Source organism: Taudactylus pleione, unplaced genomic scaffold (assembly GCF_031769625.1).
Source record: "Taudactylus pleione unplaced genomic scaffold, aTauple2 ptg000431l, whole genome shotgun sequence".
Taxonomy (NCBI): Eukaryota; Metazoa; Chordata; class Amphibia; order Anura; family Myobatrachidae; genus Taudactylus; species Taudactylus pleione.
Genome location: NW_028284833.1, coordinates 421,898 through 447,355, shown reverse-complemented (window position 1 = coordinate 447,355; position 25,458 = coordinate 421,898). Strand labels below are relative to the sequence as shown.

Genomic DNA, 25,458 nt, shown 5'->3' with positions numbered 1-25,458 from the left:
CGGGGTCAGGAAGATCCTTTGCTGACGAGAATCCAGCAGGGCTCCCAAATGAACCATCCGCTGAGATGGAATCAGGGAGGACTTTTTCCAATTTATCAGCCACCTGTGCGCTTGCAGGCAAGCGACCGTCAAGTGGAGATGATGAAGCAGTACCTCCGGGGAACTCGCCAGCAACAGGAGGTCGTCCAGATACGGTAGTAGCCGTACATTCTGGTTCCGAAGATGTGCGGCCATGACCGCCATAATCTTAGTGAACACCCTCGGTGCCGTGGAGAGACCAAAGGGTAGCGCCCGGAACTGGTAATGGTGTTGAAGGATAGCGAACCTCAGATACCGCTGGTGCGAAGGTGCTATCGGAACATGGAGGTAGGCGTCCTGGATATCCAGGGACACCATGTAATCCCCCGGTTCCATCGCCAGAATGATGGAACGTAACGTTTCCATCCTGAACTTGGGAACTCTGAGGAATTTGTTCAGAGACTTCAAGTTGAGGATAGGGCGATGAGAACCATTGGGTTTCCGCACCAGAAACAGAGAAGAATAGTACCCCGTCCCTCGTTGTAATTGAGGAACGGGAACAATGACCCCTGCTGTCAGCAAGGACTCTATAGCTTCCTGAACCTGTAAAGACTTGGTCGTATCCTGAGAAGGACTCGTGCAGAAAAGTGGTGGGGCGGTCTGTGCCGAAAAGACAGGGTGTACCCCTGGGAGACCACTTCTCGAACCCAGGCATCCGTGGTGGTATTGTGCCAGCACTGGGCAAATAGAAGAAGTCGGCCTCCCACTCTGGGGTCCCCCAGAGGGAGGCCCGTCCCATCAGGCAGAAGGTTTATCTTCCTGCTTGGAAGAGGGGCGCCTGGCACTCCAGGGCTGCTTCTTGGGCTTAGAAGCGGCCTTGGTCGTCGACTGCCTCGGGAAGGACTGACCTTTTACCTTGCCCTGAACCCGAAAGGACCGAAAAGCAGAGCTCCGTACCTTGGTAGGAGCAGAAGCCGAAGGGAGGAAGGCTGATTTAGACTTAGCCAGAGTGTCCACAATTTTGTCCAAGTCTGGACCAAAAAGCAACTCCCCATTAAAAGGTAAGGCCTCCAGTCCCTTTTTGGAGTCAGCGTCAGCTCTCCAAGACCTCAGCCACAAGGACCGACGCGCCGACACAGCTGCAGCCGACACCCGAGAGGTTAGCAGGCTTGCGTCTAACGATGCTTCCCCAATGTAGGAAGCCGCATCCCTCATTTGACCTATCAACGCTCTCTGGATCTCCGGAGCATCTTCCGGAAAGGTATCCTCCAAAGCATTGGCCCAGCTCTCGATGGCCAGGGCCACCCAAGAGATGGCCATGGATGGACGGGCCACCGCCCCCGAGAGAGAGTAGATAGACTTCAAACAAGTCTCCACCTTCCTGTCCGTGGGATCCTTCAGGGAGGAGATCGACGGCAAAGGCAGCGTAGCGCTTTTAATTAAGCGGGTAACGTGGGAATCCACCGCTGGAGGAGTTTCCCACTTCCTGCAATGAGCCTCCGGAAACGGATAGTTCGAAGCCAACCGCTTCTGCGGTTGGAACCTCTTGCTGGGCAACTGCCAGGCCCCTGCCATATGATCCGTCAATTGATCGGACAGGGGAAAAACAGTCGAAGCTACCTTGGCCTTTTTAAAATTTGGGTATTTTGACCTGGGGGCGGGCACATCCTCCTCAATGTGAAGGATGGCCCGCACCGCCCTAACCAATGCCGGCACATTAATGGAAGACTTAGCCTCCATCTCCTGGGCCCCGGCATCCGAGTCAGAGTCTTCATGGATCTCCCCGTCATCCGAAGACACGTCCGTGTCCGTGAACTGAGCCGCCAGTGAAGCCGGAACGGAACGCTTGGACGCCCGTGGGGGCAAATCACTGTGCAACATATGTTGAAAAGCCGATGACGAAGCCGCCAGACTCTGAACAGAGCTGGAGAGGACGTCCACCCAAGGCGGGGGTACTGCCTGAGGATACCCCTGAAAAGGTACCATCGACTGCTGCGGCACCGTGGGGGATTGCACGTATACCGGCAAACCCGCATAAGGACCCACAGTCTGAGACCCAGGAGGAGACTGCACCAGACGAGTCACACCCGGGGAACGGGGCACGGTAGGCTGGGGCAACGCCCTAGTAGGGGCCGCAGTCGGGACCGCAAGTCGGTCCGCGATTGACGCCAGCACTTGCGTAAACATTGCCCACGGAGGATCCTGCGCCACCGGGGGTTTAGAGGGTCCAGGTACCAACTGGCACCGCCCGCACAGACCGTCCTGAGACAAATCTGCCCCGTCAACCCCTGCCGAACAGCGTCGGCAGGAAAACAACACAGGAGTCTCGGAGCGCTCATTCCCCTCATCAGACATGACACAAACTTTTTTGCAATAAAAGTGTCTCACTGAAACAAGGTAAGGCGTATAACACCCACGCACTCCCAAGTATGCAACCCAAACAGCCCACAATATGGTACTGAGGAGCACACCGCAGTATGTGACGGACCTCACAAATACGTAGATTTATATAAGTGAGGTACACAGAAAGAACATTTGGGATAGGTAAAAAGCTGACAGTAAGTAGAAAATAAGCACAGACAGCAGCACTAGCAAAAAGTCACATACCATGCAGAGAAGTATTACTCACTGCACCTTCCGCTACAATCATCCTCCCAGATTCAGTGTCTGGGAGGGCTATAGCGCTGTGAACACTGTCCTTTGCAGGGGGAGAGGTACACAGGGGGACTGGTCCACTGGAAGCCTGCCTGGGAGCTCTGCGATGCTGCCTGAAGATGGCCGCCGGAGAGCTCTGAGGGAGGAGTGGCCAGGAGATAACAGCCCAGCGACGCCAGCACACATGAGAGAAGGCGCGCTGGGCTGAGGGGAGGAGCGCTGAAGCAGGGAAGGCTGCCTCCCCTGCTAGTACTAAACCCCCGGGGAAGCCGGTTCCCCGCCGGTACTTACACCCCGGGGGCCAGAGGTCACGCGGGGTATTCCTGAAGAGGGGGAGCCCGCCGCCGCTACTAGCGCCGCCGGTCTGTCCCCAGAGACCGGCGGCATGAAGACTGCATTATCCCCGCGTGCAGCGCTGACAGCGCTGCACGCGGCTTACCTGGCCCCTTCAGTCCGGCAGCAGTCCTTGGGTGGTCCCGGAGCCACGCTAGTACTGACTCCGGGGTCCCGCTGCGATCCCCGGATCAGTACCGGCGTCGCAGCGCCAGCGGGGCTGTTGGAGCGGCAGCGTAGACGTCCAGATGGACAGTCTGATGCTGCCGCTCTGAAGACAGTAAAAATAAAATAATAAAATCTTTTTTTTTTTTTTGAAATAAAGAATAAAGCTTAGGGGCTGCTTATGCAGCCCCACTGCGCAGGGTGACCCGACTCCGGCCGGGCACCAACTAAAACTGAGGTGCCTGTGGCCGGGGTACAGAGGAGGACGGACCCAAGTGCATCCTGGGAGCAGCAAAGCTTTAACTGCGTGGTGCCCATGGATCCAGATCCAGCTATACCCCAAGTCAACTCTGTGGACCCCCTATGGACCCTGAAGTAGAAATAGATTAACCCACCTGTGCATGATTAAATAAATCCACAAAATATGTCCTGTTAGTGGTACTTGAAGACTGGAGTTGACAGCCCCTATTCTAAATAGGTTTCCCTTTCATTAGGCAATCAGTTAACCTGTTCTATAGTAAGAGGATAAACTGGCCTGTGACAGCATACCCTACAATGGGATATAATATATAATATCACACTACTAGACAGGATACTGCCTCCCACAAGTTCAGCACACATATCTCCTGAAGTACTCTGTGCTCTAATGTTCTGATTGGTAACAGGTCATTCTATCCCCGCCCACTTCAAAATAGAGGACATTCCAGGGACTGAATACAATAAGGTGCTCGAACTCTAGCCAAATACACCTTACAAAAATTAAATTTAAATTTTTTATTTTTTTTATTTTATAAAAATCATAAATTCAGAATGTATTAGGTGTGAAAGTAACATCTTACGTTGTCCATCACTGGTAAAAGCAGCATCTCTACATGATTTCAGGTGATGCCCTGAAGACCAAAGTTCTTTGTTCCCATCCTCCAGGCAGGAATATGAATACCTGAAATTAATAACGATTCATTACTCTGTTAGTCTACATTAGTATCTAATTGCTGAGAGAGCATTAACAAAACTCTACAGCTTAGGGACCCGATTCAGACCCGCTCGCTAGGCTTTGTTCGTACGCAGCTGAACGATTTTCGCTATCTGCGCATGCGCAAGACGCAGTGATCGTGCGCGAACCAGTCACTGCGATCGGGAAGCGATTGCATGTTGAACACAGACGGCTCGCTAGAATGAGTGACAGGACGAGCCGTTTGTGGGTGGTGACAGGGGAAGGTCGATGAAAACGGGGGTGTGGTGGTGCAAACTAAGGCGTACCTGAGCGTTTCAACGGCGTTTCAGGGGCGTGCATAATTTAGACGCAGCGTCATTGTACATGTCACCTGGCTGTGTTACACACTGCAGTGATCGCAGTGCTTACGGTAGGGTATGGTCAACCACAAGTGCTGCGCATGGGTCCGATGGTACTCGATGTTACTGATAGTTGCATACACTTACTAGAGATGACAATTGTTATGAAGGAAAAGTGGGCGTCTTACATGCGGACCGCGATCGAACGCTAAGACATAGTGGGCTTACTTATGTCTTGCCGTGCGATCACAGGATTTGCATACTGTAGCAGCTGACGGCTGCGGGCGAACGCACCTAGCGAGCGGGTCTGTATCAAGCCCTTAGGGCAAAGCTGCACCTAAATGCAATATCCGCAACTTACCTTATTTGGCTGTAATGAATCTCATAGCAAGCAATGGTGGCTCTGGGTACGGACATAACCTTAAAACCTATAGCAACGTTCACCTCAGAAGCTAGGGGTACATGTAATTGTAAATAGTGTAGATAGATTGCAGCATGTACTGCTTTATTGTGCAATTAGTTTAGTTAGACAGTAGCATGCAGAGCTAGTTTAGTTATCTTTTATTATACCAAATGAATATATTACAATTACAAGTGGATTGGTTAAGTCAAATGCACTATTTATACAATGAATAACGAATATACTAAGATGAACACCTTATCACTTTTTTTGACAGAACCTCCCATACAGTAGGTTAAATTATTTGAACAGATTTTTATTCAAAAGCCCTGATTCAAAGCCACACAGTAACATACAGCGGTTGAGTGAATGAATAGCCGACCAATCTAATAATGGCAATGAGGACCAATCAGATTTGAAGGCGGGGAATACAAGCACATTTAACTGTTTCACTAAAATAATCACCCATCATTACTAATCCCAGAGGAAGATCTTTAATGGTTGAAACGCGTTGGAGATGTATCAGACCAACACAGTGAATATACAGTCAGGTCCATAAATATTGGGACATTAACAGAATTTTCATATTTTGGCCTCTATTCACCACCACAATGGCTTTGAAATGAAACAAACAAGATGTGCTTTAACTGCAGACTTTCAGATTTAATTTGAGGGTAATTACATCAAAATCAGGTGAACGGTGTAGGAATTACAACAGTTTCTATATGTGCCTCCCACTTTTTAAGGGGCCAAAAGTAATGGGACTATCAACTCAAAAGCTATTTCATGGATAGGTGTGGGCTATTCCCTCGTTATTTCATTATCAATTAAGCAGGTAAAAGGTCTGGAGTTGATTCTAAGTGTGACATTTGCATTTGGAATCAGTTGCTGTCAACTCTCAATATGAGATCCAAAGAGCTGTCACTATCAGTGAAGCAAGCCATCATTAGGCTGAAAAATCAAAACAAACCCATCAGAGAGATAGCAAAAACATTAGGTGTGGCCAAATCAACTGTTTGGAACATTCTTAAAAAGAAAGAACGCACCGGAGAGCTCAGCAACACCAAAAGACCCGGAAGACCACGGAAAACAACTGTGGTGGATGACAGAAGAATTATTTCCCTGGTGAAGAAAAACCCCTTTACAACAGTTGGCCAAATCAAGAACACTCTCCAGGAGGTAGGTGCATATGTGTCAAAGTCAACAAGCAAAAGAAGACTTCACAAGAGTGAATATAGAGGGTTCACCACAAGATGTAAACCATTGGTGAGCCTCAGAAACAGGAAGACCAGATTAAAGTTTGCCAAACAACATCTAAAAAAGCCATTACAGTTCTGGAACAACAACCTGTGGACAGATGAGACAAAGATCAACTTGTACCAGAGTGATGGGAAGAGAAGAGTATGGAGAAGGAAAGGAACTGCTCGTGATCCAAAACATACCACCTCATCAGTGAAGCATGGTGGTGGTAGTGTCATGGCGTGGGCATGTATGGCTGCCAATGGAACTGGTTCCCTTGTATTTATTGATGATGTGACTGCTCACAAAAGCAGCAGAGTGAATTCTGAAGTGTTTCGGGCAATATTATATGCTCATATTCAGTCAAATGCTTCAGAACTCATTGGACGGCGCTTCACAGTGCAGATGGACAATGACCCGAAGCATACTGCAAAAGCAACCAAAGAGTTTTTTAAGGCTAAAAAGTGGAATGTTATGCAATGGCAAGTCAATCCCCTGACCTGAATCCGATTGAGCATGCATTTCACTTGATGAAGACAAAACTGAAGGGAAAATGCCCCAAGAACAAGCAGGTACTGAAGACATTTGCAGTAGAGGCCTGGCAGAGCATCACCAGGGATCAAACCCAGCGTCTGGTGATGTCTATGCGTTCCAGACTTCAGGCTGTAATTGCCTGCAAAGGATTTGCAACAAAGTATTAAAAAGTGAAAGTTAGATTTAGGATTGTTTAGTTTGTCCCATTACTTTTGGCCCCTTAAAAAGTGGGAGGCACATATAGAAACCGTTGTAATTCCTACACGGTTCACCTGATTTGGATGTAATTACCCTCAAATTAAATCTGAAAGTCTGCAGTTAAAGCACATCTTGTTTGTTTCATTTCAAAGCCATTGTGGTGGTGAATTGAGGCCAAAATATGAAAATTCTGTCAATGTCCCAATATTTATGCACCTGACTGTATTCCCATTTATACAAGTAAAGAACTACTGCATAAGCAAAGAACTACTGCTATTCCAAATCCGGACAAAGCCGCATCACGTGACCGGCCACTGCACACGTGACCAGGAAGTAACAGCATCGGAGAAGGAACAGAGCATCAGGTCGGCACAGACGCAACCACCAAACAGAAGATACAACACTCGGGCAGGAGGAGGAGGGATCCAGTCACACGGGGAGACAGGAAGACAGGTAAGTCTCTGAACAAGGAGGGGGAAGCCGGATCAGGCCACGAGTGGTCGCGTCCGGCGATTCCCCTCCCCAGACAGGGAAATGGCAGGTCACTTAGTTGAGGTGTAGGATACAGTCTTTCATTAGACGTATCACTCACTTCATCAACACCCTGCACGACCCAGGTCCGGAGATCCTGCACCGTAGCCCAAGTGGTTTTCCTCTCTTCTGACCAGAAGACATCCCGTGCAACAATTAATAGTACAATGCTTACAGACTGTTTCGTTTGGGACAATTGAACTACATTCCAATTGATGAGACAGCAGGACGCCGCTAGTCTCACTTTTGCACATACAAGCCTTAAATACTCCACCACCCCCCTTAATTCCCACCAAGAGTTTCAGTAAAGTGCACCCAATTTGTATCTAATCACCATTGAACCACATTAACAAGCATCTAGTAGGTTCTCTGCACTGCAAACCATTGTGATTACATTGTATTACATTGAATACATGCTGGTATCATACTGCCTATATGCCATTTTTAATCCAGTAAACAGAAGTTTCTGCATAGATCATGATAGTTTGTGGAATACTTGATAAATATCAATAATGACAATCAGGACACGTAGCACAGGCATCTGCCTGAAGTAAGTACAACATACAGAATCAGAAGGTGTAGCGCTGTTACCATTTTTTCTTTGTATTATAACCTTAAAATTGTTTTAATAGAAACTATAGAGTATTAAGAAGTGGTTCTTCATATAAGGGGTTTCCATTAAAATTAGTAACAACACACACAAAGAAACAGTAGAAAATCTGAAGAGTATATTTTATTAATAACGTGATTTTTTTTTTCTTAACAAAAATAAATATACCTTTCTGTAGGCCTGTAAATCATGTGTCATGAGACAGAAGTCTCCAGTGATATTACAAATCACACCAACACTTGTATGACCTTCCCATTGTAAAAAATACAAACAAAAAACAACAAATAAAAAAAAACTATCTGGAGCGGAACCAGTGGCGTAGCCATTTTATGCTGGACAGTTGCCTTCAGCACATTATATTCTCCTAAACACTACTAGCATTTCAATTACGTGCATTAGCACATTTAGTGTGCATATCAGCCGCACATACAGTAGCCCCTAAATTGCATATTTTAGTATGCACCCCTACAGGTCTGCCAACGTGTGATTTACGGTGCTGTTGCCGGTGTTCCAATGGCACATCACGGGCATCCCTCTATATCTGCCGCTAATTGAATTGACTCCTATATTTGTCTTCACCATTTCTGAGTTTTATCTGTGTCAGAGTTTACATCTTTCCAATATCACCTGCCTTTCAATACCCTGCAATGTATGTTAAGTACAGCCCATCATATCATGTATTAGACAGGACGGACATGTGCATATAAAGCAGCTGAACAGTCCGTCAAATCTCACTGCTTAATCAGCACCGGATAAGGAACAATGAAACACAATTGACCACTTAAGAAGCTGAAAAGAAGTGGAGGGGATTTCCGAATGAAGCAGGGAACACAGAAAAACCAGTGCAGCAACTATTGGTTGATCTATTGAGCAGAAATAAGGGTTATCCCTTTGGTTTGGCAGCAAAAGGTTAGTGCAGATAGGACAGAGAATGGATGCTACAGGAGTCCTGAGTGAGAAGCTCTGCAATGTCAGGGGAGGGACATTAGGGAAATCAGCCTCACCAGTCCAATATTTAAAAAGAAAAGATCTTTTACTTGATTACTTACACAAACACATCTCCATCTACGTCTCCAGCAGCGAGGATATCCCGACTGGGGTGAAACGCAATGGTATTCACAGCAGCCTCAAAAGATATGTCCCCCGGTGTATCCCTCACCCTGGGTTCTGCGGGGCCTGGGGTGTCGTCAAGCTCTTCAGTCTCATCCTGTACAAATTGAGCATATGGGGTATTTATTAGGCTACCTAGTACCCTCTCTTGAATCTTTTTACATGCCAGGCCATGAAGATTCCCCTCTAGTTCCAGAGAGCCACCTGCATAGAATCTACGAGGATCTGATTTCTCAGAAACACCCATCCACACCATAAAAGTATATATATTTTCTGTGTTACAAGTTAACCATCTAGAATCGATATGTACAGGTAAATGGAGACAAAGGCACCTTTCTATGGCATTAACCCTTTGCAAATTGCACAGAAGTTAAGAGGCATTTTCCGGTGGCTTTGCCAGAAACTAGACCCTCCACTGCTTCACAACAGAATAGAAAATTTGTACAAAAAAAACCCCAAATAGAACAATATAAATTTTATATGGGTCGATGAAAAAAACTTTATTGTAAGCATAACCCATGCAGCAAAAAAATTTGAAAACATTCATTCAACGTCTGAAGCGTAAAACTTGCGCACACACACACATCTGGCAGCAAAAAGGTTAAATTGTTTGACTCTTTCTCCTACCTATCCAAGATATTAAATGTTATTATTATCCTTTATTTATATGGTGCTACAAGGGGTCCACAGCGCCTTACCCAGGACATAGAGAGAAACAGTATGAACAAGACAACAAAAAATGGGACTTCCAGCACAGAAAATTGCAGGAAATGGACATGGTATATAAACATTGCTGCATCAGCAGTCATAATACCCAAATAAGCAGAACCCAAGGGTTGCAGACAGTAGGGACTAGATGATGGTATAAGTAGAAGAAGGAAAGGCACACGAGGGAAGAGGGACCTGCTCGTGAGAGCTTGCATTCGAAAAGGAGGGGCAGACAGACAGGGGTGACCGAGAGAGTGGAGAGACAATGAGCAAGTAGCAGTAGAAACCAATTAACTGGATAATTAAACAGGTTCTCTGCAATATATTTGACAACTTGAAAGTCTTAGACGAAGGGTAGGTATTTGAGTGAGGGCACCATAGGAAAATGTCATACACAACAGCACCCGTCCTGACAATCAGTTCATTTAGGGTAAAAAATAAAATAATATTTGTACCGGTTGACTTTCTTGATCATCTGTTTCCAGGTCTTTGTTAAGTGGGGCGGCCTACAAGAAACAGAAATCACATAAAAATAAGTCATTGCATTAAAACACAAGTTTGCACAAGCAAAAAATATTACTTAACATCATCGTTCGTATGCAAAGACATAGAATTTGACGGCAGATAAGAACCACTTGGCCCATCTAGTCTGCCCCTTTTCATTTATCCTTTTGGCAACCTCAACCCTATTTGCTCCTTACGTCTATCTTAATGGAGCGTACACACGGTCAGATTTGTCAGACTTGTCAGATTTGTCAGATGAACGACTGAACGATTAAACGATTTGAACGATTTGGACGATTTGACCAAAGTTTTGAACGATTTGGACGATTGAACGATTTTTACCTACATTAAAATGAATGGAATCGTCCAAGTCTGACTGCAAACCCATCAGATGTCAGATATCGTTATCTGACAAACGGGAACGCGCATCGTTGATCGTTCATCGTTCAGGCATGTCAGATATGAACGATTTTTCATCAGATATGAACGACTGAGCGATTTTTAAATCGTTATCGTCCATATCTGAAGAAAAAATCTGATCGTGTGTATGCTCCATTAAGGATATTCTTCTGCCTATCCCAAGCAACATAACTGTGAACCCAAATGGTCACTAACAATTTGTGTTACTCATCCTGAAAAAAAGTGACTTAACATATTAAAATTTAGAGCACAACTATCATAAGTTTGCAGCAGCCACGGTGGTAATCTAGAAAAACGCTTTATAGATAGTGGGGACTTAGATTCAAAGAGATGGAATTCTAGAACAGCACATCGTGCATGCCGACATTGCATGGAAAACTTGCAAATGTTGACACTACTGTAAATAGCCGTGACCCGCCAAAGTCACCAGCCCAGTTACTGGTGTTGCGGCCTGGCGGAGATAGATGGAGTCGCAGTACATGCGTCTTAATTCAGACGCTTAGTACTGCCAACCCAAAAACATAAAGTAAAACAGAAAATAAAAGCTTAGGACCGCCTGAGCAGTCCCATTACAAAGATGCATCTTGATTCTTCCGCATCAAACGAACAACTGAAGGCCTATGGAGAAGGATCCAAGGCATCCTGGGAGCTGAGGCTTTAACGGTTTGGTGCTTGGATCTCTCCACCCATAATATCCCCATGGTATCCCTGTGGACCCTGAAGAAGAAACGCATGATCCTATGGAATATATAGTAATACACTGATGACGTTCGATTCATACTAAACAGTAACTGTTGGATCTGCCAAAAAAGGTAAATTCACAAATTATTACGAGAATTTAGGGTGGTTACGGGTTTTTCTGTCTTATTCAGTTGCCAATATCCAGGAGTCTGCGAGTTTAGTGTGGATCCAGATTTTTCTTGGTGTGTGAAATTAGTATGGTTATTTTCTTTACATTTAGTATGGATCTGCTTTTTTTCTATACATTTAGGGGCCTATTTATCACTAGCTGAGATACCCGGCAATTCCCCGGGTTGAAGACTGGACCCTGAAGTACACCTGCAGCCTTCATATTTTTAAGTAGTCCTTGCTTATAACCTGGATAATTATGCATATTAGGAGTAAATGAGAATGCAGGCAGGTGTATTCTAATACCATATTTGGAATGGGATATATCAGGAGCAGGCTGACTTCCCGAACAGAAATCAGCATAGCTTTCAAAATCCTTGCGTTTCAGAAATCACTGCAAAACAGTGGGGGTGACTCAGCTGCGGACGGATATGCTATCGGAGCTGCTAACATGTTAGCAGCTGTGCTAGCTGTATTATGGTAACGTAGCAGGAGGTGTCACGCCTCCTACATTAATTACTGATCCAAGTTGCATCCAAGGACGCAGAATTGGCTTATCTGCTATCCCATCGGATCACGCAAGCCAGCCGCCGCAGATGAGTTAAAGGAAACAGGAAATCTCAGTCAGCCGATAGAGATCCTGGCCTTGCCTCTCCACTCCACTCCACTCCCCCCCCTCCCACACACTGACAGTCTGCTGCCGTACTGCTTGCGGGATTGCAGACCCCCAGGGCGGGTGCTGTAAGATGAGACAGTGAGTGAAATACTAATAATACACACTGTTTAATGTCAAAGTTTATCATGCAAACACAGGGGGCCGACTAAAGCTGCATACACACGTAAAGATTTTCTGTCCAACCATCCAACTAGTTTATTGGTTGAAATGAAAATCTGATAAGGTGTGAAAGCAAATGACAATCAGCAATTTGCCCCCGAATGTCAGAAAATGGACAAAAACTGTTGTTTTAGTAAATTATGTAGATCAAACACTTCACAAACTTTAAAAAAAAATTTTCATCTGTTTTCTGGCATTTAGGAGCAAACTGCTGATCATCAGTTACTCCCATACGTTACCAGATTTTCATTTCAACCAATCAACTAGTTGGACAGAAAATCTTTACATGTGTATGCAGCTTAACTCTGTATTCCATGTATGTTGGAATAGTGATGTAACACAGCACTTTGGAAGAGATCCGTATAAGTGTGTGTGTGTGTAGCCAGACCCTCAGCACCAGAACCTGTGTAATTTAAGTGTAACAGTTTTATGGGATTGTGTGACAGTGTGTGGCCCTGACAAAGTTCAAGTCTAGGCAAAAACCTAAGTCCTGTCAAAATACACCACCCTGCCAAATTTGGTGAAGCTAGATACAAAACTCTGGCCACGCATAAAGGACTAAGGGCCTGATTCAGAGCCGGACGCTATTTGCGCTTGCTCGTTCAGCAAAAGGGGCCGGATATTTAAATAGAGCGCTCGCTCTTTGAGGTATGTTGACGCCTCTATGTCTGAACGAGCGAACGAAAAATGCGCTCGCTATTTTGTAAAGACGCCCCTTGGCCGCTCACATCATACGTCATCTCCGCTATTTATTAGATTAATCGAGTACATCGAAAGGCGTATGAACTGCTCGCAGTGCTTGTGGTAGCATTTTCCTACCACAATCATGCGAGCAGTTCAGGCTAAAAGACAACCAAGTGACGTGCTCGATGACGCTGCTTTGTTAATTATGAACACCCTTAAAACGCCCTTTTTGACAGTTTGGCACGCCTGCGTTCGGATCTCCACTCCCCGTTTTCAAGCACCTTCCCTTGTTACCACCCACAAACGCCTCATCCTGTCACTCAAATTAGCAGGCATTCGCTATTTTGCGAGCACACGATTTCCGACCGCACTGACTGGTTGGTGCATGCGCATTACAACCCATACGCATGCGCAGATGTGCAAACATCGCTCGGAGCGAACGAGCGGCCGCTTACGAGCGGCTCTGAATCAGGCCCTAAGAGACACACTTTCTCACTCATTATATAGATTAAATATTTGTAGCATAATTCCATGAAAACACCAAATTTCCCACAAATATTAAGTATCCCCCCAGATGTACTATGGAGGGATCGCATGCGGACCATCCATATATATATATATGTATGTATATGACAGCAGTAGCAATGCCCATAGATGGCGTTGCCCATTGGGAATGCGCTCCCAAATGTTTCACCTCCCAGAAATTGATGCGTATGAGGAAAGCAGTACAACCTCCAAAAACTGTATTTTCTGAGGTTTGACCTCATATTTGAGGATAGTGCATCCCGCCTACAGTACAGACTGGTGTTGCCCATAACAACCAAACATTTTCCAAGTGTCCTTTTTTCTAATGCAGGAGCACACACCACCCTCACTAGGGTTAGGACTAGACTGTACAGCGCAGATGGACCTGTGACGTCACACCCACGTGATCCGGCCTGAAAGGGGGAGGGGCGGGGATGCTAACGGGGGACCAAAAGTGGCCGCTCGCCACGCTTCGGGCACGGTGACTCGCTGCGATCGCCACAAATATTTATTCCCCCTCTATGCCCTAGTGGATGGTAATGCAGGAGCGGTCCAGCCTCCTGCAGCGGTCACGTGGTGGATACGTCACAGAGGTCCTTTCTCCAACTAGGAAATAGCAGCAACCATATCACTAGTGGCAAATCAGAAAAGGGACAATCTGCCATGTGCATGAGATGAAGTGTTGACACACAGACCATATTACCATATTACACATCCCAGCTGCTGTCTCTCCTATTACGCTACACGTATATCGAGAGGTGAACCCGCTTCTGTGGATACTAGTACTACCACTCCCCAATAACTACCCCGAGTAACTGCTGCATGGAACATGGCATAATTGTGAAGGAAACCCGGCGATAGCGCTTCAGGGAGGAGCAGTCTGCTACACTGCACTCATATATATGACATTCATTAATAGGACACCTCAATACACGCTGATTTAACCTGGTTCAATAACAACGTACAGTATTGCACTATAAAACGCAGCAGCACATGCGCTTCTTACCTCCATGGGCGCCGCCATTTTTAAAACCGTCCAGCAAGGTCCTAGTTGCTGCATAAAGCAACAGGGATACAATGGGCAAGTCATTTCGTTATTGTTGTATTCTATATTAGAAAATGCAACACAAATTCCAACTCTTGCAATTCTGGCCACATATCAGCTCATCTATTAGTTCAGTTAACAAAGTCACAGTTTTCCCAATATTACTTTATTTGTAGAGACAGCTGCTAGGACTTCTCTAGTCTAACTTGAAAGGGGAAAAACCTGGCCGCAAAGCAATTAGTGGATTCCCTGTCGTGTCGCGACTCACATTAAAGTAGATTAAATAGAGTTTGTGAAATGCTGCTGAATTGTTGTCGCATACTATATACGCTCTCTGAAGTCATTAGACTTTTTTTTGCATTAAACTACTGTATATTATAGATATTAAACTAAAGTATATAGATGGTGAGAACTGTAGCTAACATGCAAAAATTACAAAATGATTCTAGTTTGTATAGGAAACATGGACAACAGTGTGTATAAAACCTGGGACTGTCCCTAGAAAGTAATGGCAGCTGGCAATAATTGCAGATTTATACTAAATATGATTTTAAAATGTAATTCGAAGTGAACAGTTTCTATCTATATGTGCCTCAAACATTTAGGGGGGTATTTATCAAAGCTGGGAGAGATAAAATTGGAAAAAATAAATTACCAACCAATCAGCTCCTAACTCATTTTATAAACACAGCCTGCAAAACGTCTATTGGAAGCTGGTTGGTTAGTACTTTAGCTCTCTCCCAGGTTTGATACAATATTACATTGTTCTCTGTACTGGCAGCACAATTGGCGTAGTGGTTAGCATCACTACTTCACAGCCATGAGGTTGTGAGTTAAATGCCCGATAGAGGCACTATTGTATGTGCTACCTCCAGGTGCTCCAGAGTCTCCACATGGTCCAAAGGTTAATCGGCTTCTGACAAAAAATTAATCCCAGTGTACAGTATATGTGTGCCCATGTGATAGGGGCCGGCCCTAGCCTAAATTTTTGGGTAAGCGAGTATATTTTTTGGCGACCCCCTATGCAGTGCCCCCAGTAGTGGTCCCTTCTGTGCAGTGCACCCAGTAGTAAGCCCCTCATATAGTGCCCCCAGTAGTGGTACCCCCTATGCAGTGCCCCCAGTAGTAGTCCCCCCCATGCAGTACCCCCAATAGTGGTACCCCTTATGCAGTGCCCTTTAAACAGTGGCCCCGGTTGTAGTTCCCCCCTTTGCAGTACCCCCAGTATTGCTATTTATATAGTGCCCCCAGTAGTTGTCCCCCCATGCAGTGCCCCGAGTGGTAGTCCCCCCCTTGTAGTGCCCCCAGTGGTAGTCCCCCCCTTGTAGTGCCCCTAGTAGTAGTCCCCCTTGTAGTGCCCCTAGTAGTAGCCCCCTCTTGTAGTAGTCTCCCAGTGGAGGTCCCCCTCCTATGCAGTGCCCCCAGTAGTAGCGGCCCCCTTGAAGTGCCCCTAGTAGTAATCCCCCCTTGTTGTGCCCCCAGTGGAGGTTCCCCCCCTTATGCAGTGCAACAGTAGTAGCCACCACCTTGTAGTGCCCATGGTAGTTGTCCCCCCTTGTAATAGTCCTTCCCTTTTTGTTCCCCCCAGCAGAGGTTCCCCCCCTATGCAGTGCCCCCAGTAGTAGCCACCCCCTTGTAGTGCCCCTAGTAGTAGTCCCCCCCTTGTGCCCCCAGTGGAGGTTCCCCCCTATGCAGTGCCCCCAGTAGTAGTCCCCCCCTTGTTGTGCCCCCAGTAGTGGTTCCCCCCCTATGCAGTGCCCACAGTAGTAGTCACCCTCTTGTAGTGCCCCTAGTAGTAGTCCCCCCTTTGACCCCCCGGAGAAGACACACATGTAATAGAAAAAAAACCCCACTTACCTGAATCCCTGCTCCGTCTCCTGCTCCCGCCGCCGCCATCTGCTCCTCAGTCCGTCCTCCCGGGCCTGGCCTCTCTGCATTATGGGAGAGACGTCATGACGTCTCTCCCATTACCCACTGCGGGAGCTGGACAGCTCCAGCCCGGCTCCAGTCTGACAGACTCTCATTGGCTGCTAATTAAAACAAACACACAGCTGCCGGCGCCAGCGTCTGTGTGTTTGTCACTGTGTAGTGCTGACCGAACTCTGTCCGGTCAGTGCTACACGCGCGTAGAGCTATGTCACAGAGACACAGTCTGCCCGCGGCTCACATGGTCGCAGCTGAGGCGCCCTCCACTATGTGGCGCCCTACTCAGCTGCGTACCATGCGTATGGCTTTTATTTTAGTTGGCTGATATTATTTTACATCAGACATGTCAAACAAGCGGCCCAAATACACATATTATGCTGCCCAACAGTAACAGTGTCACGTGATTATATAGTGCCGGGGAGAGATGCCACGCCCCACAAGACCTGTGTTCCCGCAAGCCCGCCTTCCCGGAAGTAACGAGCTGATGGTTAGAGATGCCACAAGGTCTACCGCCGTACTCCCAGTGGAATCTCTGCACACCCAGACCTCTGTACGGGATGCAATCGGGAAACTGGCTGACATAATCCCGACATCCGGCTTCCCAACTGCTTTATCCTGGCGTGGGTTAAATGACAGGCGTCTATATCTAGACGCCTGTCTTTTTCCCGACGCCGGGAGACAGGCGCCCGGCATCCCGATCGAAGGGATGCCGGGCACCACGAGCGGACAGCCTTTGGGGGGGGAGGGTTAGGTTTAGGGCTCCCGGGGGGGTCTTAGGGCTAGGCATCCCCCCCGGGAGGGTTAGGGTTAGGCTAAGGAGGGAGGGTTAGGGTTAGGCACCCCCAGGGGGGACTCAGGGTTTGGCACCCCCCCTGGGGAACTTAGGTTTCGGCAGCGGGGAAGGGGGGGTTAGGCACTTGGGGGGGAGGTTAGGGTTAGGCACCCCTAAGGAGGGTTAGGGGGGTAGGTTAGATAGTACTTACCTGGGGACGATCGGGATTTCCAGCGCTGTTGGGCTGTCGGGATCTGTTCCTTTGTTGGCCTGACACTGCCGGGATTCGAACTGCCGGCCATGCGGCTGGCGGTATTTCATACCGATTCCCTCTGTACAGGAGCCTGTGAAACAAGCTCAGCCAGCCGGGACAGGACAAGCGCTGCAGCTTAGACTGGAGTCACTGATAATATCACACCTGTAAGTGCTGCCATGCTCTGACAAGTGCCACAGTCTGTGCAGTCACACAGCTGCTGCCTACCTTTCACAGTTATAGAATTGGGGGCAGCGTGTGTGTGTGAGGCTATGAATGCAAATGGAAGTAATTGAGATTCAAGTGCGATTCAAATTTGAAGCTCAAATTCAATGAAGTCGGTGTACCTGACTTTTATAAGTATTTGCCTGCGCGATTTGTAGAAACTCGCTAGTTCGCATGTGAAATTATTTCTGTGTTCGAAGTACCTACCAGTGTGAGCAATTATTATCATTAATGAAAGGAAACAAGTCTCCTGCTACTGTATATCCAGATTGACAGACTTTCATCTTGGTTCAGTTTTAAAAGTTATTACATCCAATAAGATTTCTCCTGAAATTGGAAAATTGGTGACAGCAAAAAGATGTCAAATATCAGGAAGAAAACCTAAAAGTTAATGTGTTCTTCCCAATACTTGACATCTCTTTGCTTAAAAATTATTGTTGGTTTTTCTTAATAAAAAAAGCTTTCAAGATTGCATATAAGACTTTTTTTTTCCTTGCAGCCCACACACTCTACATACACCTATCTTCCATCTACAGCTATCCTAGAGCTCTTGATTCTACCCTTCTGTTTATTATTACTTAGTATGAGGTACCCACAGGGGAGTAGCGAGGGTGATTCCAGTGGAGCATGAGCTCCGGGCTCCAAAATGGACAGAGGGCGCCATTCGGGTTTCCGGAATTCATGGGGTGCTTTACAGTATGATGGCCACCTGTTAGTTTTATCTTGGTTTGTTTGCTCTATATCTTAAATAAGTTACGGATATGAGATCCGTTTCTACACTTCATGCTCCCTCAAGATGCTCAGATTGTTTCCCCTCCGGAACTCCCTCCTCTGTGATCATCTTCTGTCACCTCCCCTTACCTGTCAGATTAATTACATTCACTTCTCTCCTCTCCTGTCCTTTTCTTATTGGCAGGTATGAGTTTAAAAAAAAATTCACTACGTTGCTATATAAAGTAATGAGGTGTTCCTAGTCATGACCACAAGGAGACCTGAAATAATAATAATGGTGGTACACAGAACATGATTAGTAGTACTCACATTAATATAGGAGGTGCAATGTATATTTGCGAAGTAGGAGCATAGCTGAGAAGGGAGCTTACCATAGGTGTCCCCACTCCAGTCATAGCTGCTTGGGGGCAGTAATTGCAGTAATAAGCTGTGCACCCTGTGGAATCTCACTCTAGCACATGTATTCTGTCAGTTTAAGTTAAATGATCAGAATATATAATACAATCTGCTCTATTGACTAATAACAATGATTCAGATTATGACCTTAATCAAATAGAATACGGATTATTCCAATATATGTGGAGTTATGTTTTAAGATTATATTTATCCCCCTTTTTTTCCCTTGTCCCCTCCCCCCTCTTTTTTACTGGCAATTTTTAAATTATTGTCAATCTTAAACTATTGTTGTTTGTACATACACCAATTAGTTTTCTTTTTTCTTTTTCTCTATCTCTGTATATATTATATTCTGTGTCGACAGATAACATTTTCAATGGTGTAATTATATCAGGAATATAATAATGCAGTGGAACGCATAAACTGCAATTTCCATTGATCTGTGAAACGAGCTAGGAAGCTCAAGTAGTATCCGGAAAATTCAGTTGAACCGCATAGAGGTGATTACCTATGTATACTGGTTGCCCAGTGAGGCTAGAGGACTTTATCTATAAAGTTTTTTTTAATATGATCATGTGACTCCTTTCCACAATGAATACAATAGAATTGGTCACATAAATAAGGCGCTGATTAGATGTTTCATACAAATTAATACAAAATTAATATAAGAACAGAAGTCTTTGGGATATCTTTCTATATGTCCATATTCATATGCTCCATTCAGACGAAAATTCAGTATTTCTCTTCAAAATATACATGAATAAAAAAGAGAAAATACTATAAAGTGTAGTATTTAGGTAAATTTAATGACACATATACATATAACATAGGGAATATAATTTCCACAACAGTAACAAAATTGACACAAAAATGTTTTATTCTGAGATCACCCAGAAAAAAGTATAAATTGGAACCGTACTGTATGTGGCACCAAAGCTAGGTGCTTTTAAAGAGCGTTATTGGGGAGTCTTCCGGATAGACTGCCCAAAGTCCCTTCAAGTCTCTGAGTCAACTCGCCTCACATGGTAAAGGATTCCACCAGCAGATAGATCTCAGCTTCCAATGCGTTTCGAGTAAAAGAATACTCTTCTTCAAGGCTGTATGGGATCTATGGCTGGACCATCTGCTTTTTAAAGGTCCAATGACCCGGAAGTGAAGCACACTCAATTCCTGACCAAAGAAAATAATAATATATAGCATTCTAAGGACCCTAGGGTAGGGTCTGGGCACTTGTAAGCCCCAGGGAGCTTTCTGCTCTGATGGAGCAGGAAGCTCCACACTGACATCACTGATGATGTCAGTGCGGCCGCCCACAAAACGGTAGGCGTTCGTAAAGGAACGCCTCTGTTTTGGAAACCACCCCCCCAGCCCGCCTACCAAACGGGAAGCTGTCTATCAACATCGACAGCCGCCCCTTTGGTAACGAGCTCCGGAGCGACAGAGTTTCTCTGTCGCTCCGGGGCTTGCGCACGCGCAGTGCGGCCGATGTGCGTGTGCAGGCCAAACTATCGAGTCGGTTACGAGCGCATCGGCACTCGCGACCGACTCTGAATGAGGTCCAGAGTGCCTGGTTCTCTCTTTGCTTTAGTATGAGGTAAGGATGGCCATCGGTGGTCCTATTATCGATGGTTACTATTGATGGCTATTTAGCATGTGGCCATCGATGGTGACCAACTATGCAGTGGATGACCATTGATGGTTTCACCAACCAATGGTCATCCCTGTTCTTTAACTGACTGGCCTATGGGCCAACCAGAACCTGGGGGTGGGGCTTCACAGGTTTTGGTAGCAGAGCTTTACTCAGGAGCTTGCAAAAAAAACCCCATTTTGTTATGCTTTACTATCTTTGAATGGAAATTATCTGGTTCTCCCCCATCGATGGTAAAAGCATTCGACATCGGCCATAAACCATCGATGAATCTGAATCAGCGATGGTCGATGACCATCCCTAGTATGAGGTAGGGAACCTCATTGTGGATTACACTAAGGGCCATATTCAATTAGACGCGAAAAGCCCAGTTTTTGCGAAAAGTTTTAGTTGATATGAAGTTTTCGCACAAAATGGGTATCGTGCAATCCTATTGCCCAATTTTTTGCCCTGGAAAATACTGCATATGCTAATAACCGGCAACAAGCTTTCACCACCTCAGAGCAGGTGAAAAGTTGTGCAAAACCCCATTGTTGGACTAAACATGCGGGGACTTTGAACCCCCCCTAATGACAAATTTTTGAAATAGCTTAATTTGGCCAGTGTTGACATGTCATTTTTGGGGTGAAAAATGTAAAAGTGTTGGAAAATGGGTTTAAAGTAGTGGGTCTGGTATTTTGGGGAGCTCTATGGGTGGACATGTGTTTTAAACATTGCATGTTGCTGTACCAGGTATATTTTTAAACAGATTTAAAAGTGCACTTTTATGACATAAAAATATATGGGACCCATTTTATTGTACCCCTAATTTTACTACAGCATTTATTTAGCAAAAAAAATGATTTCTATAATTTTTCCATTATTACACTAAAATGCATGTCACAGCCATTTGACACAATTTAAGAACCCAAAATACTTTTATTAAATCTGATTACACTGATTTTCACAGATTACATTACAGACTGTTTTCGGGCGAATGTCGCATTTGCGTCTTTTGTTATAGGATAGTGCGAAAAACGGGAGCGCGCATAGACAAAAGATGCGAAAATATTTCACCAAAAGCCCCGAAGTGTGCGAAAAATTCACCGACGTCAACCTTTCACTTTATTGCACCTAATTCAGTGGCGTAACAACAGCCCCCGCAGACCCTGCAGTGGCTTGGGGCCGATTAAGGGTAGGAGGCGCAGGGCCCGTTGCTACACCAGTACATTCTACAAGGCACAGGCTGATTCATATGTCAGCCAGTGCCAGCTGCCTTACTTCAGGGATTTGCATTCACCTGTGGAACACAACCCGAAAGCTGTCCTAAGCAGTGTCCCCCTCCCTCAGACTCCGCTGCCTGCCAGCCCACCCACCTATGTAATGGGTCGCGCTGTACTCTGGAGCTGCATCCTGGAGGTCCATCGAACCACACAAGGAGCAGAGGGGGAGGAGACTCAGGAGAGGGGTAGGCGCTGGCGTGCTGCAGTGTAAATGGAAGTAGGAGGAGCAGCAAACGCCAGATGCTGCTTTCCACTGTCTGTTCTGTGTGAGGCTGAAGAAAAGGAGATAAAAACTTGGGGAAAGGTCTTCAGTGAACTGAGCAAGTTATATTCAACCTACGCCTGCCGGGAGTACCTGAAAAACCTGCCCCTGCTGAGCAAACACTGCGGTTACCGGGAGGACCAGCTAGAAGACATCTCTCGCTTTCTTAAAGGTAAACGTTATCTGTACAGCTATTCAGTGATTGTCATTATTATACATACAACGTGCATGACAGATATACAGGCGCCCGGGGATGGTGCATGTTATGGAGAATACAGAACAAATTATAATAGTGCCCATTTGGTTATACTTTGTAAAGAGGAAAATCTTATAAAGTGGGACCGGCCATTTGTCAGCTTGCAGCACTGTATTTTGTGTTTATTTGGTGTTATACTGCCCCATAGTGTACAAAATGTGCAACAGCTTGAGATCTTGTACAGTATACACTGTAGGTCATGGACGGACCTACAGCGCTGTTCATGAGACGGTGGGGTACGGAAGGTGCGCTCGCCCTGTGGGTGCAATGATGATGGGGGAGTGTTGGACTGTGTATGTGGTTTCTAGTGTGTGTGGTGTGAATGAGTGGGGAGGGGTGGACCAATGGAATGACAGAGGCGGACACAAGGTGGGAGTAAATGGTTTTATTGGAGTAGTCACAGTGCTTCTATATAGTCCCGGGCAACCAGGTGGGTGTGGTGGTGGGTGAGAGAGGTGGGGGGGAGAGACTGGGGAGGTGGGTCGACCCCTTCAGGGGGCTCCTTTCCGTGCGGGTCAATAGACCGGCACGTTACCCCTGCTGGACACTATGGTCGACAGTCTTGGGAGTCTTGGTGGGTGAGGGGGGGAGAGCGAGAGGGGTATGGTGTGGTGGGTGGGTGTAGTACACCTGGCGGCATCCCGCATATGAATGAAAAGTCTCGAAGTCTTATACCTACCGGTAGGTAAGGCCTGAGGTCGGTAGGCCGTAGGGGTGTTGCTTTGCTGCAGTTCCTTGTTGACTGATTGGAGCTGCTGCGGTGGTAAAGATGAGTAGCTGTTGTTCAAGAGGATTTTCTATTTTGCAGCGGTCAGCGACTGGATGGTGCTGGTGGTTGTGAATGCAGCAGTGGGGCTAAGTTGCTTGTGGGAACTGCCAGTGGTACCGGGTCACTGGGGTGGGTCCCCCTGTGAGAGCCGGGGGTGCAGCATGGGTCATCCTTCTGGCAGGTTGATGGACTGCCTGGGACGGGCTTGATGTGTGACGATCTGTGGTCTGTATGGTTAGGGTGGAGGCGCTTGCAGCAACAAGTGCGGGGGCGATGCAAATGGGACAGCTGAGGCCAACCGGAGGTCCCCGTGGGGATGAGGAGCTTCGGTAGGAGTAGGCCGTTGGTCTGGAATGTGGGCGTATGGGGTCTCCAATGCGTTTCGGCAGGGGTTCTGCCTTCTTCAAGGAGGTAAGGAGAATGGTGTTGCAGGTATGGGGTTTAATTCCTGTGCCTGATGGTGGTCATGTGATGTGGGCGGCCAATGGTGGACAGGGAGGTGGGGGGTAGGTCTGTGTGGGGATAGGTTGCTGAACTCGCTGTGTGGTGAGGCATGAGGGGAGGTTGGGCTGCCTCTGGTGATGTGTGCTGCAGATCTGTTGATAGGCTGTGACATGTGGGAGGGGCCGTGTTTACACAGCTGTCTGTGATTGCTGTAATTAAGGGCCATAGTTACACAGATGTCTGTGATTACTGTAATTAGGGGCCGTGGTTACACAGATGTCTGTGATTACTGTAATTAGGCCTGTGTGTTGGAGGGCTGAGGCTGCATGTGCGTTACGGCCGTCACGTGGTGCGGGCGGCTGGGGCATAGTCAGGGTGATGTGGGTGTGTGTTTGAGGATCTGGTGAGATAGGCTGCAGGGGGCGTGGAGAGCGGGTGACGTGGATACTCCTGTTTGGTTGTGGGTTTATGACAACTGTGGTGTACATGCGTTCCGTGTAGAATGTCACATGATGCGAGCGGTCGCTGTGGAGCCGGGCTGAGTGGGTGTGAGCTGTGGGGTGGATCTGATTGAGTAGCGGAGGTGGGGAGTGTGCTGCGATGGCTCCTGTAGGTGAGGGTGGTGGTTGTCATGGCAACCGTGCGGGCATGCTGTGTAACGCTGACTGGGGTGCTTAAAGGACAGGGGTGTGTGTGGCAACTCGCGCGGTACAGTGTGGGCGTGGGGGGGAAAGGTAATGTGAACATAGTGATGTGTATATTTGAGGATGGGAGGTGAAGTGGGTGTAGTGGTGAGTAGTGCTGACATCATAAGTCCGTGGAAATGGCTTTGGTATGGGGCGATGGATACGTGATGTGTTGTGTGGGGGATGTCGCTGTGTGGTGGGGCCGCATTTTGTGTGTGTCCCTCATTCCCAGCAAAAAAGAGAGGGTTTTTATGGTGTGAGCTGCAGGGCTGTTGGCTGATTTGATGTAGAAGGACCATTAAGTGATATTAATATACAAGCGGGCTGGATGTGGGTGGTGGGATACAAAGTCTGTGTGGGGGGGTTCTTGGTGGGGTGAGGGGGGGCTAATATGTGGATGGGGTTGTGCGGGGGTTCCTAGGGGGAGGCGGTGTGTAACGGAACCTAGGTGGGCTGGGAGGATGAGGTGTAGGTTGCAGAGGATGGGACGTGTACATAGGCTGTACACAGGATTGTGGTGTGGATGTGGGGGTGTTAAGTACGGTGGGGTGGGGGTACTGGTGTGGTGTTGGTGTTTAGGCAGGGTGTGTGCCGTGGTGGGGTCCTGGTATGTAATGGTGGGGGGGGTTGTGGGGGGTGGGCAGCCTAAGTAGTGGGTTGGTGCTCCTGTTTGTGTGGTGGGGTGAGTACCGTGTATGCTTTATGGGCAGAGATATGGGGTTTGTGGCATGGCAGGGGTAGGTGGTGTCCGTCTGCGTGTTGGTAACATGGGGTGGGTTTATTTGCTGATAACTGATTTTACCTCTTTGTCGATATTGAGTCCTCTGGGTGTCAGTGTCCTTTGTGTAAAGATCCACCGGAGTTCCTCTTTGTTGAGGATTTTGATGTGGTCGCCACCTCTCCAGTGTCTTGTGACGTGTTTGATGCCTGTGAAACGGATGCCTAGGGTGTTGCTTTGGTGGTGTTCTTGGAAGTGTATGGGTATGCTATGGGTGTCTGATTTTTTGGTGATGTTTCTGTGTTCCGCTATCCTTGTTTTGAGTGGTCTTGTGGTTTTTCCTATGTACTGTTGGTTACAGGGGCATTGTATCAGATAAATGACGTTGGAAGTGTTGCATGTGATGTGTTCCTTTATTTTGTAGGTTTTTCCTGTTTGTGATGAGGTGAATGA

At 46.8% G+C, this 25,458-nt stretch overlaps 1 protein-coding gene across 3 annotated transcripts in view; it reads right to left on the bottom strand.

The window, feature by feature from the left end:
- WDR55 (WD repeat domain 55) overlaps positions 1-14,900 on the bottom strand; it is a 29,077-nt gene extending 14,177 nt beyond the window's left edge. Inside the window, exons 1-4 of one of the 3 annotated variants that reach the window (XM_088447368.1) lie at positions 14,618-14,900; positions 10,250-10,300; positions 9,026-9,183; positions 4,011-4,111 (exon numbers count right to left, since the gene is read on the bottom strand). In XM_088447368.1, the coding sequence (XP_088303494.1) occupies positions 4,011-4,111; positions 9,026-9,183; positions 10,250-10,300; positions 14,618-14,701 (394 nt within the window). In that variant the 5' untranslated portion in view covers positions 14,702-14,900. Of the gene's footprint in view, positions 1-4,010; positions 4,112-9,025; positions 9,184-10,249; positions 10,301-14,314; positions 14,363-14,417; positions 14,483-14,617 lie in introns of those variants that run through there. The other 2 variants (XM_088447369.1, XM_088447370.1) reach the window with 2 other exon arrangements.
- Between the last annotated feature and the right edge of the window lie 10,558 nt (positions 14,901-25,458).